The sequence below is a fragment of the Protobothrops mucrosquamatus genome, unplaced genomic scaffold (assembly GCF_001527695.2).
Source record: "Protobothrops mucrosquamatus isolate PMUCROS unplaced genomic scaffold, P.Mucros_1.0 scaffold814, whole genome shotgun sequence".
NCBI classification, from domain to species: Eukaryota; Metazoa; Chordata; class Lepidosauria; order Squamata; family Viperidae; genus Protobothrops; species Protobothrops mucrosquamatus.
In genome coordinates this window covers 241757-254005 of record NW_015387077.1, presented here as the reverse complement: position 1 = coordinate 254005, position 12249 = coordinate 241757, and the positions used below count along the sequence as shown (strand labels likewise).

General features: G+C 41.7%; 1 protein-coding gene across 1 annotated transcript; it reads right to left on the bottom strand.

Annotated features, from left to right (window-relative positions):
* Positions 1-9645: 9645 nt before the first annotated feature.
* SOCS3 (suppressor of cytokine signaling 3) lies at positions 9646-12035 on the bottom strand. The gene is made up of 2 exons (XM_015818893.1): positions 11973-12035; positions 9646-11590 (listed from the first exon to the last, which is right to left on the bottom strand). Exon 2 carries the CDS (start codon positions 11520-11522, stop codon positions 10905-10907), a length of 618 nt encoding a protein of 205 aa, XP_015674379.1. The 5' UTR covers positions 11523-11590; positions 11973-12035; the 3' UTR covers positions 9646-10904.
* Between the last annotated feature and the right edge of the window lie 214 nt (positions 12036-12249).

The following is a 12249-nucleotide window of genomic DNA, read 5'->3' as shown; positions in this document are numbered from 1 at the left end:
TCCATATCTGCTCTTCATAACCCAGAGGGAACAAAGTTGGAAGAAAAACAGATAAAAAGCACTATGTGGTCCTTGGTGCTTTCTAATCAGCACTGATAATGTTACCTAGTAGGATAATGAAACGTCTGCAAGAAAACAAGCAAGTTCACAAAGCATCAAAGACCTTGTGATACAAATTTTCTCTTCTACATGTAGTCATCATCTTACAACTACAATTGAGCCCAAAATTCCCATTCCTAAATGAGACAGTTATTAAGTGAATTTTGTCCCATTTTATGACCTTTCTTGCCCTTGCTGTTAAGTGAATCACTGCAGCTATTAAGTTAGTAACATAATTTTTAAGTGAATCTGGCTTCCCCACTGACTTTGCTTGTCAGAAGGTCACAAAAGGTGGATCACGTGAACCCAGGACACTACTTGTTATAAATACATGCCAGTTGCCAAGTGTTCAACTTTTGATCATGTGACTACGGGGCTGCTGCAACGGCCGTAAGTATGAAAAGCGGTCATAAGTCACTTTTTTCAATACTGTGGTAACTTTGAGTGGTCACTGAACAAATGGATGTAAGTCAAGGAGTATCTGTACCGAGATCAAAAGCAGCCCACAAACGGGCAGCACCATAAATGACACCTTTTGCTGCACTTCCTTTCTTTCCTTTTTTAATTTATAAAATACATGCTAGCTACCATATTTTGCCATGTACTGCAATGGGATTGAGGAGGTAAAAAATCAACACGATAGCAGCAGTTATGCAATCAAAGCCTTTCTTCTTTCGACTTGAGTCATTTGTACGGCCATCATATTGACCTTTTTTGTTTTGGTCTCCTGAAGATGCCCCATATGTTTATGTTGTAGCCAGCCCAGAACTAGCTTGTATGCAAAACATCAAATTTTTGGCCTTTTTTTAAAATAAAATAAAATAAAATAAAAGTGCAATGTGATTACTTTGAAAGGGAAGGGTCTACCTGGGCTACAGGTGGGAAACAGGGAGAAGCAAGATTTCTTATGACAGGAGAATGGAGTGCCCACCAATGTTGACACTGCAGCAGCAGCAACAACAACAATAATAAAAGAGGAGGAGGAGGAGGAGGAGGAGGAAGAGGCTGCCTTTGCTCTGGTTTCAAGTAAACCTCTGCAGAGACAGAAAAACCAACTCAGCTCATGAAAATCAAACATTTTATCTGACCAGAGAGTCATTTTGAACTGGTGCAAAGTCCCCTCATGTCAAGGATACCCTTATTTCTTCTAAGGGCTGTGTTTGGTTTCTACCACAAGGTAGGCAAATTCAAATACAGATGTTACAAAGAGGTCATCCCTTGCGACTCTTCACTTACTGTGTCAAGAGGCTATCTGTCTCTGCTTGTCTCTGTGTCCTTTTCTGGTAACAAGGAAATGAATACAATTCATTTGGGGGCATTTATAAGCTTTATTTATTTCCACCCACCCCCCGAATCCAAGTTCTTGCTACATAATGTTTGCTTCCCCCCCCCATCCCATTCACCGGAAAGAGCACTCCTTTCCCTTAATCTGATTGTACAATTTCCTCTCTCAACAGAGCGTATGCCCACTATCAGTGCCCAAAGGCGTTAAATCATAATGAGCATAGATTAGAATAAAATGCATGTCTGGAAAGGATTGCTGATTGCTAGCAGCAGCAGAAAGGTTCTGAGGAATAAAGGCCAATTTAAACAAACCTTTTCATGTGATCAGATGTGTTCAACAGATCTGATCAACCCGCAAGTTTGTAAATCTGTCACAAATGCATAGTTGCTACAGGAGACTCCCATCTCAGAAGGAAATCTTTTGTATGTGCCTATGTCACCTGAACATTTTATAAAAAACATTCATAGTATTTGAAAATCTGCTCTTGATTCATCAGGATGATATTATAAATCAGTCAAAAGGTTCTTAATCAATTTAACTGATTAATCGATTACATTTGCCAGTCCTATTTATGACTAATTCATCAAAAAAAAAAGTGCAGCAACTTCCTTGTATGGTAGCCAGCCAGCAATTTAGTACTTGTCTATGTGGTTTTAATGGGATTTATTCCCACATATTATATTATAGCCTTCTCTTTTTTGGTTTTGCTTTTGAATTTGCCAACTTTGCATTAGTCCTCTAACAATGTACATCTTCTCAACGCTGCTAACATCGGATGTTCTTGCTTTGACAACAGATGAAAATGCAGCCATTTTCTCTATGCTTTTAGAATTAGTTGGTGCTGGGAGGGGGGATTGGGATGAGAGTTCAGTTAGTCATAATAATAATAACTCTGCCGTGGGAATCCAAGGACAAACTGGGTCCAGAGCTGACAACGTTTTGGCTGGCTGGAGGGCTGGGGAGAAAGCCCGCACTTCAAGCTAATTGGGGAATGTGCTTTATGACTGTTTATTGGGGGTGGGAGTTGTACTTTGTTACTTTGTATCCAGGGGAGGGGAATTTAGTTTTTGGGTTCAACTATGTAGTGCTGATACTTTGTTTCCCGAATAAAAGATTCTTTAAGGAAAACAATGCCTCGAAGTTCTTTTGAAGGGTTTCATCTGTCGGAACCATGACACATCTTACAATAATTTAATTGTTATTCACTATTTAGTGGAAAATGTAGGGATACATTTTCATTGTTAGGAGCCCTTGAAGAAATATATATTGCATCAGAAATTTTTAAAATTACGGATGTGCCACTGATAAAGTATGAAGGGATGCAGCAGATAGCATGTGAATTAATTGAGCTGAAACTAAAGAAATGCTAAACTGTTTCTTAAACCTCCCACAAAGCAGTGTTAAAAACACGTCTAGGCATCATTAATTTGTAATTGTGGGTCATGCAGTTGGTGGAACAGCAGGGACGGCCTGTCTTGCTGCCCCATCGTAGTTTTTTAAGAGAAGGAAAATGCCACAGGAGCTGGTGAAGGCTTCTCTGAAATTATTCACTGATGGTTAGGAAGATACATGAGAAGAACAAATAACAAAAAATCTTATGATAATTAATGGCATTTTCCAGGACATATGTGTTTGAAGCTTAAACTCCATTTCAATAGATATATTAGGAAGGAAATCCTAGAGACAAAATGAGAGGAAGGCAGGAAAGGAAGAATGTACTGGTATTAAAAGCGAGTCTTAGATCTAGAATCATTGGAGAACACATATTCTGCATTTGGCTTCTACAGTCTGGTTCCCCATCTGCTAGATCTCACAGCAGCTCCTTTCTGATCCTTTTCAATGAAATGGCAAAGCTACCGGGAATGAATGATGGCAGTTATAGCTCAATGTCCGAGGATACCAGATTGATGGCGCTATTTTACCCTGTTCAGTGTATACTTACGGTTCAAACTGCCATGGGCAACTTTGGATATATTATTAAATATTAATTCCCTCACTTAATGGCTATTGGTTTAATTGCCGCCATAAATTATACTGTAACTTCTGAAAGAAAACTGCAAGAGATTGTTACAAAGTTTAACTGTTCATTAAAGTATGACTTGTGCATGGCATTATTTTGTCAAAATCTACATCTCCTAATCCTTATCGTAGCATTTACTATTTTTAATATTTTTATTTATATGCACATATCAATACAAGACCTACTTTTTCCCATAATAACAATCCTGTGAGGTAAATTGGACTGGAAAGTAAATCATCTGGAAAACTTCTGTGACTAGAGATGGACAAGAAACTGGGTTTAATCTGCTTCTGCCACACTGGTTCTCATCATGCTTTTTATCTAGGTTCTGTCATTCTGTCTGATTGTGTTAATGAAATGTATCACTACTAAACATGTCTGTGGACTGAATAAACGTTTAGTCATGCTTTAGAGTAAACCCACTGAATTAGATAGCTTAGTCATAATTTACGTCCTCCTGATTTCATCAGTTCCATCTGAAATCTGGATATACACCTCCAACTCCTGTCAAATGTATTTTTCCCCTTAGTTTTTGTGATAGCATTGAAATGCAATTTTTATCCCAATTGCTCATTCAAGAAGAAGTTACTCATCTTCTGTTTAACAAGAAGCTGTGGAACATTTTACATATAAATATCATGACCAAAACCCTTTGTCTGTTTAAAATACATAGTCGTTTTTTTATCTTATATAACAATGTCAAAAAGTGTCATTTGCGATTCTTGTCTTGATGTAGCTCTGATATTTGTTTGTTTAATTGCCAAATTTGGAAACTGCCTATCTCATTTCCTGAGTAACTCTGCACAATTAAAATGTAAAACATAAAAATAAATATTATATTAGGAGGCAATTAAAACAAGAATAAAATTGTTCCTCATCTTAACAGCTGACACTTCTGGATGTTACAAAATGGCATTTCATGGGTATGCCAGAGAATAGAATAAAATAGAGTAGAGTAGAGTAGAGTAGGGTAGGGTAGAGTAGAGTAGAGTAGAGTAGAGTAGAGTAGAGTAGAGTAGAGTAGAATAGAATAGAATAGAATAGAATAGAATAGAATAGAATAGAATAGAATAGAATAGAATAGCTTTATTAGCCAAGTGTGACTGGACACACAAGGAATTTGTTTCTGGTGCATAAACCCTCACTGTACATGCAAACAGAAAATATAATCATAAGATATCAATAGAAGGATGTGGTAGAAAAGATGAGAAGCTTAATAGTATTTACACAATTTAAGGTTTTGTCATGTTGCAGTTCATCTGCAAAGGCAGTCATGAAATCAACTTGGGTTGGTTCTCTTTAGGAAAGATTCCTATATAAATATTCATGATCCCTTCTGGGATCAGCAATACAATCCGAAATTGGCCTGGCCAACAACAACAATAAAAAAAATATAATGGCACGTAGAGAATGAAGGATGAATATATGTTAAATTGACTTGAAATCTATCACTGTTTCTTTATGAATTTGCAATAGTGCTTGTGTTAAGTATTTCCAATCTATTTTTTGATGTTTCGAAAAGCTTCTACTCATACATAATTCTGGCAAGTGCTTGTTTCACATTCTCCGAACACTGGCTGACAGGAACTGGTTAATTGTGTAAAGCACTAGATAAGGGCTGTGCATCCTGCATTTGGTGGAGATACTTTCCTGTTGGGACAGGGTATTTCCTGCCAGTCAAATTAGGGCCGATTGGCTGAAGTTTAGTTACTATGTTCAGCAAGGCAGGTCCACCCATTCCCCCATTCAACAACGTTTCCCCCTGGTGACACAAAGTCTACGAAAGCCAGAGCTTGAGAACTAAGGGAAGGAACAGTCACTTACTGATAAAGTCCCTCGGTTGCTTGCGTTATGCAGAACTAGAGAAATTTCTGAGCAACTATGAGACTTGAGAAACTTCTGCTTAAAGTTGGCTCCTGGACTAAAAACGTCACTGCTGATTGGGGCAGGTTCCAAGAAATGATAGGCATTTGCAAACCTTCCTGGATTTTTTTGAATCAGCAACACATTGCAGCTGAGTATTTTGTCCAGAAGTAAACAGCTGGAAACTGTTCAGAAGGCAGAAGGGGAGAGGCTGGGTTGGTCCAAGGTAATTCATTACTTGAGAAAAAACAATTCCTCTTCCCCTCAAGGGGAATCTAAATCCAATCAAATATTTCTGGCAATTGAGTCCATTCCTCCCTTCTTTGATTAACTATCACAGCGAATTCAAGCATATATAATTCGTTTCTCTTTCAAACTACTCAGATGAAATGCCATACAGTAATTTTAAGACTATTCCTGGGTGTGGCTCTAAAATCCCAGAGAGTTGCAGCTGGCAAGCTAATGTAAGAAAGAGATGGTGTAGAGCAGGGCTTTTCAACCAGTGGTACGGGTACCACCTGTGGTACATTGGCACCTGGCAGGTGGTACACGACCATCCTAGAAAAGTGGTAGTGGGGAGGGGAATGAGAGCGCCGCCAGGCGGGCAGGCATCTTGCTTGGCTGTGCCTTGGGGGGGCACTTTTTTCAGTGCCATTGTAACTTCGAACAGTCACTAAGCGAACTGTTGTAAGTCGAGGACTACCTGTACTTTATCACTTTTTTCCTCTTTTTTTTTTGGTCAAGTTTTTGACACCTTGCTAGGCGACTGGTGGTACTTGGATATTGCCATATCCTAAAAGTGGTACAATGGGTGAAAAGGTTGAAAAGCCCTGGTGTAGAGGACAGAATATATTTTTAACCAATCAAAATCATGGTAATGGTTTTAATCCTGCCTTCTTTGTATGGGATCTGCATGGGAACGCTATAGGTTCAGATAGTAAGAGCTGTTGGTAAACAATGAGAGGATTGTGATGTGGTCTCTGGATGAAGCAAGATAGAACTGAAGTTCTTTCTTAGGATGTGCTGTCCATGTTGAGTGCCTTCCAAAGTGGGTCTTCTCAGCTCTCTCCTAGATAGGGTTAATTTATTCATCCCCCATCATTAATGGAAAAGGCAGGCCCTCCACCTCAAATTTTCATGACTGCTACTGCGATATGCCATAGACAGCAGCTGGAGTGAGGGAGATAGAAGGCCTCTCATTTCCTGGCACAGGCCAAAGAATAACAGTGATATCCCAGCCTTTAATCCTGTTGCTGTGACAACCTAGATCCCGACAAGGAGAGGGGTGTGGGCCAACCAGGATCAGATGGCACTGACGCTGGGGATGTGCCTCAGCAGGGCTTGGCGTGTTGCCACCAAGCTTTACTTGGGCTGGACATTCTTGACATTGCTCTGACTCAACTAGGAACCACTGATTCCTGGCAGAGCCGGGACAATAGGCCAGAGGGCCAGGCAGGGGCATGGCCAGGAACCTGTGCAGTCCTCCTTATCTTTCCATTTATTCTGCTAATGGAAGATGCAAGATTAGAATGATCACAGTCATTCCACAAATGCAGAGACAAAGGCCTGGATTAATCACAGGCTTATTTGCAACTGGGCCTTGTTTTGCTGGAGCAGGAGCTATATTTCCCTTTGCATAGTCCCCCTTTTTACTCCTTATGGCTTCTGTATATTTTTAACTGCTGCATATCAAGCAAAAATTCCATGGGTGCAGTTATCTCTGGCACAGAAAGTCAGTGTGAAGATAGCACATATCAGGTGATTTTCTGACTCTCGTTCACTATTTAAAGGCAAAATAGCCTTCACTGAAATAGAGGTGATGATATTATGGCCTTCGCCAACACCAAAGCAAAACATGATGCACTTTGAACTGACTTATTTTATCTGTGTTATGTTTTTGGGATGCCTTCTCTTTTCCCAGCCTGATGGCCCCAACCAGCTTTATTAGTGGAGGACTGGAATAGTCCAAACGCTTCTGTGACTCTTTTCCTTCAGCCCAAAGAACATATTCCACGTTCAGATGCCATGGATTATGAAGGAATAATTGATAACCCCTGAACTGTGTATCCAGATATTTTTTTTGCACCCAGCTTTCATTGCTTGTGAGGTCTACGCCTATACATTGATTCATGCAAAAGCCATCCATTTTTGTTTTCTCCTCCATTATTCTTCTTGAAAAATTAATTCAGCTGGAAAAAGATCTGTTTTGCTTCTCCAGGGAATCCAGAGAAAGAAGTCCACCAAATTGTTTTATATGGTCACTCAAACGAAGTAATGTGAAATACTAATCTTTAAGTGCCTTATATCTCTGACCTGGGATAGGCACATGCCTCATCTCTGTATGTATGTATGCATGTATGTTCTATACATGGGTATATATGCATGTATATATTTATAACACACGTGCAGATTGGAGGGATGTGAAGAATGAGAATCGGGACCATTATAACAGAACTGGAGTAGAAAGCTTTGGTCTGGCCAAATGATTAAAGGTCCTGTTGCTGCGGGGGGATACATACCATACTGAGTATCTCTGCACACCAGTAGCCATTTCATAAAATAAATAGAAAAGTTACATGCCTAAACATACAACTGTGTGCTACTTTAAAAAAAGAAAAGAAAAAAAGAAACAGCAAGCTGATGGAAAAGACAGGTATGAGCTTGGGAAGTGGTACCAGAGAAGGAAAAAGGCGAATATAGGGATAGACCTAAGCTGAAGGGTACTGTAGAAAAAGAGAATATTATTTAGGGGGGATAATTTGTGGGCAAAAAAATATTCACACTTGTGAAACCAGGGTTGACTCAGTTTTAGGTAAAATATACATCAGGCAGCTGAAGATATACATGGGGGGCGGAATTAGAATCCTTCTAAATGGGTCCATCACAAGATACCTCCTCCACTCCCCATTTTGTTAGCAAACGTTGGAGTGATAAGGAAACAGCTTTCTGCAAACACACGGTGGTAGCTGACATGCAGACAGCACGTTCTCCACCAGAACTTTCCACTGCCCTTGAGAAGCTCCCAAAGCTAAACAAGCTATCTTATCATACCTCTCAGTGGTCTGACTGTGATATGATGGGAACTGGAGTTAGATTGCAGGAAGCCTTACTGAAAAGTTTGCATATCAAGGGATGTGTTTTACACATTGCTTATTTCTGGGAAACATGGATTTGCTTATGTCAGGGATGTTGCCCTGGGCCTCCTTAAATTGTTATTCCATCACAATTACTTGTAACCCTTAATTATGCTGAGCAGGGCTAATGAGACTTGGGAAGTCAACATGTCTGGAAAGCCACTAGCTTTTGATGCCTTGCTATAATTACAACAATAGCCAAGAACCTGAATGATCCTTGTTCAATTGTTTCCCCTTTCGGGACAATTCCCTAGGTTGATTTCATCTAGCCAAAGCTTCATTTGGGAGAAAAATAGCCGGAGAGGGAATAACTGCAAGGGAAAAGCAAAAATTTTGATTTCATATCACCATGAGTTCTTTTGAAATATGGCTGATAGAAATATAGTAAACAAATAAATAAAAATAAGTAATGTGCTGGACTCATTTTAAAATTGTGTTATCTTAACATAACATCTTATAGCAATGGCCATTTAGCTCAGGAATGTCTACTCTGGCTGGCAGGAATAGTCCAGAATTCAGGTACAGATCTTCCATACCTTTGCTAATCCTTAGGTGCCGTGGACTGAATTTAAGATAGTCTGCATGTAAAGCATCTGCTGTTCCAGGGACTTATTCTCCCCCATTGTTGTTGTTTTGCTTCTGGGTTTAGCTCTGTGGTTGTGATTTGGGAATGCAAAGAATGGCACGATGGCAACTTTTGCTTGCCTTCAAATACTTGTATAATCCACAAAACAAACAGGGTAAATGCTATTTTCATCATTACTTGTATTTCGAAGTCCTATGGCTACTACACTAGTGATATCCTTTTATGTGTCCCCATGGCATTTCAGAAATACACACAGAAGATTTCCTTCCTCCCAGGCAAAAGGCTGGAAGTAGTTATTACTTAAGTGCATTCCACACAGAATCAATTAATTCTGAGTGTGCAATGAATCTCAGTGGCCAAGGTGGTGATAAAAAGCAGTGCTCATTGATAAGGAGTCAATGCCTTTCTAGAGTTTCCTTTTCTTTTTTTTTTAAAAAAAGCAGTGATGTGTAGATGCGCATTTACTACAACTGAAACTAAGGCTAGCAAAACAGCCTTAACTTTTGACTGCAGTCTTTCTTGCTTTCTATTATGAAAAGATTACTGGAATGGGATCTAGGATGTAGATAGCATTGGAGGTAAGAAACTTAGGGAGGGAGGAAGAAGAGAAGTGAGTCAAACCATTACTTTAAAAAATAGTGCTTTTTATTATAAATTATTGAATGCTGTCTTTAAAGTCCCTTGAATATAAATATAAATAGATGTGCAAAGTTTTCTTCCAAGTTTAATTTTTTGGTGGAGTCTTCAAGCATGTCTAACAGCCTTCAAGGCTGAAGGGTGGAATCTTTATAAAAGACAGAACAATTTTTTTCTTAGGCAGGTCTGTAAACATTTCTTTCTGTAAAAACAAAACCTTATCTGCCCTTCTAAAACCCTGATATGCAAAAATAAGATGAAACCACAAAATTTTGGTTACAGTTTTTTACAAAAAAAAAAAAAGTTAAATTAAGGAGTTCCAGGTAATTCTCTTGTTGCTACATTCCTGTACGGTTTTCAGTTACTCAGTGCAATCGAGGACCCAAACAAATCCACAACCTCTGTCATAGATGTAATGCCATTTTTTGATGAGCTAAAACTCCAAAAAGGAAGGCAAGAAATTAGCAGCCTGAGCAGAAGTCAAGGTAAAATAAACACTCAGGAGAAACACCGGATCATGTAACATTCAGTTTGGTGTTCCAAAAAGCAATAAAGACATTTCAGAGGGTTATGTCCTTTGCCTGCATGATGGCCCAGAGAATGAATGGTGTTTTCTTCACGGTATTTCATTAATAGTCTATGGAGGATGTGGATTTCTTCTTAAGGCTTAGTCCCATGAATAAAATGTTGTGGCAACAACCTCCAAGGAAGAGACTTGGGTTGAAAGGAGATTTGTCCCTCCTGGAAGTTGCAAGAGGTAAAGATTAATAACAATAACCGTAATAAAAAAGATTTCCCCCTTAAAACTGAGGAAAACATTTGATTTTTCAGGCACTAGCTGGATTCCAGTGCCTGCATTCCTTTGTCAGAAGAATGGTTCTGGTCAAAAGTCATTAGAGGTGGTCTGGTCCAGTGCAGAGCAAACAGCTCTTTGTAAACGGTCCGTTGGTTAAGGAAGTCTGCAAACCATCCTATCATCCCCATCCTAAGCCAGAGAGACAGTTTTATCAAGGAGCAACAGCCTGTTCAATAGTCCAACAGCATCAGTCACTTGCACAAATCCCCCTTTGGCAAGTTATCCAGCACAAGCAACAGCAAGACAGTTTCTGTGCTGGGCAGAGGTTTCTAGGCTATTCTGTGTGCTGGGCCCCTCTGCCCCTTTCATAATCCACATGCTAGGGGGAAAAAAGGGTGAGTTTTTTCCTGGATTCTCCCATCTTCATCCTTCCCTCGTTCTGCTCTTGTGCTTATGTCACGGGCTAATCCTGCTGAAAAAGCCCCTTAGAAAGGCGCATCATACTGGTCCAAGAAGTCTTTGATGGGAGCGGGAAGTTGGGTCCTCTTCTCATAGGAATCCAAGTGCCCATTGACAGTCTTGCGACACAAATGTTGCAGGGTGGAGACACTGGAGGAGAGGGGGCGGCTCAGCACCAGCGGGATCTTCTCTCCACCTGAGTAGATATAGTAGGCACGTTTAGGGTGTGATGCCTGCCCTGGTTGTTGCTCAGGGAGGGGCATGTAGTGATGAACAAGTTTGAGAACACAGTCAAAGCGGGGCACAGGCTGGCTGCTGTGCGGATCACTCTGGAGTGAGAAGCTACCTCCTTCACACTGGATCCGCAAGTTTTTGGTGCCTGACTCAGTCTTGACGCTCAGAGTGAAGAAGTGGCGCTGGTCTGAGCTGTCACGGATGAGGAAGGTGCCGATGGGTTCAGCGCTCAGGAGCAGGTTGGCCTGACCACCTGTCACCGTGCTCCAGTAGAAGCCACTCTCCTGCAGCTTGCGCACAGCATTCACCACCAGCTGATATTCGCTCTTGGAACTGAACGTCTTGAGGCGCAGGCTGGTGTCCAGCGGGTGGCTCATCCCGGCACTGGGGAACTTGCTGTGGGTGACCATGGCGCAGGGAGCCAGCTTTGCGAGTAATCTGGGCTGCTGCCAAGCGCAGCGGCTGCTAGGATGGGTACCTATGAATGGAAGGGAGAAAATGTTTAAGACAAAGAGCATCTCGACAGTCTTTTCACCCTCCAGGCCCAATTCACTGCATCTTCCCCGCCATTCATGACTGGAACTCGCCAAGATATTCCCCCAGTTTGGTCGCTGCCTCTTGGGCCAAATGCTACCTTCGCGAGGGTATCCTTCCCTGGGATGGATCCCCAGGAATAAACTACTTTGCCTCCCCTCCGGCCGCACGCAACCCATCCCCCTCGCTGGCTCCGGACTCCCCACTTCGCTTCGCTTTCTCTCGCGGTGCGCTCCAGGCGCCCCGGGAGCACCCCCCTGCCTGCAGCAGCCCGGGATCTGGTCGGTCGGCTATTTGGCAGAGATCGGATCAGAGTCGGGGGTTACCTGGGGGGGCGAGAAAAGAATCGCGGGGGTCAATCCAAGCTGCTGGCAGAGCGCGGCTGCTGGCGAGACGGAACGAAGAGCGGTCCGCTTCAGCGCGCTTAGCTTGTCCTACTTTACAAAGCTGCCAGAGCGCCTACCGGAGGCTTTTATAGAGCATCCGCTGGCCCCGCCTCGTGGTTCCTGGAACTCGGTTCTGCCGGGAGGGCGAGAGCGTCCCAGGCAGCCAGCCAGCCAGGCAGCCAGGCAGCGGCCAGCCCATTCCGGGCAACGAGGCCTC

What these genes read in the sequence shown, in the direction of transcription:
- SOCS3 (XM_015818893.1), bottom strand. Translation starts at nt 11,522, where the DNA reads ATGGTCACCCACAGCAAGTTCCCCAGTGCCGGGATGAGCCACCCGCTG.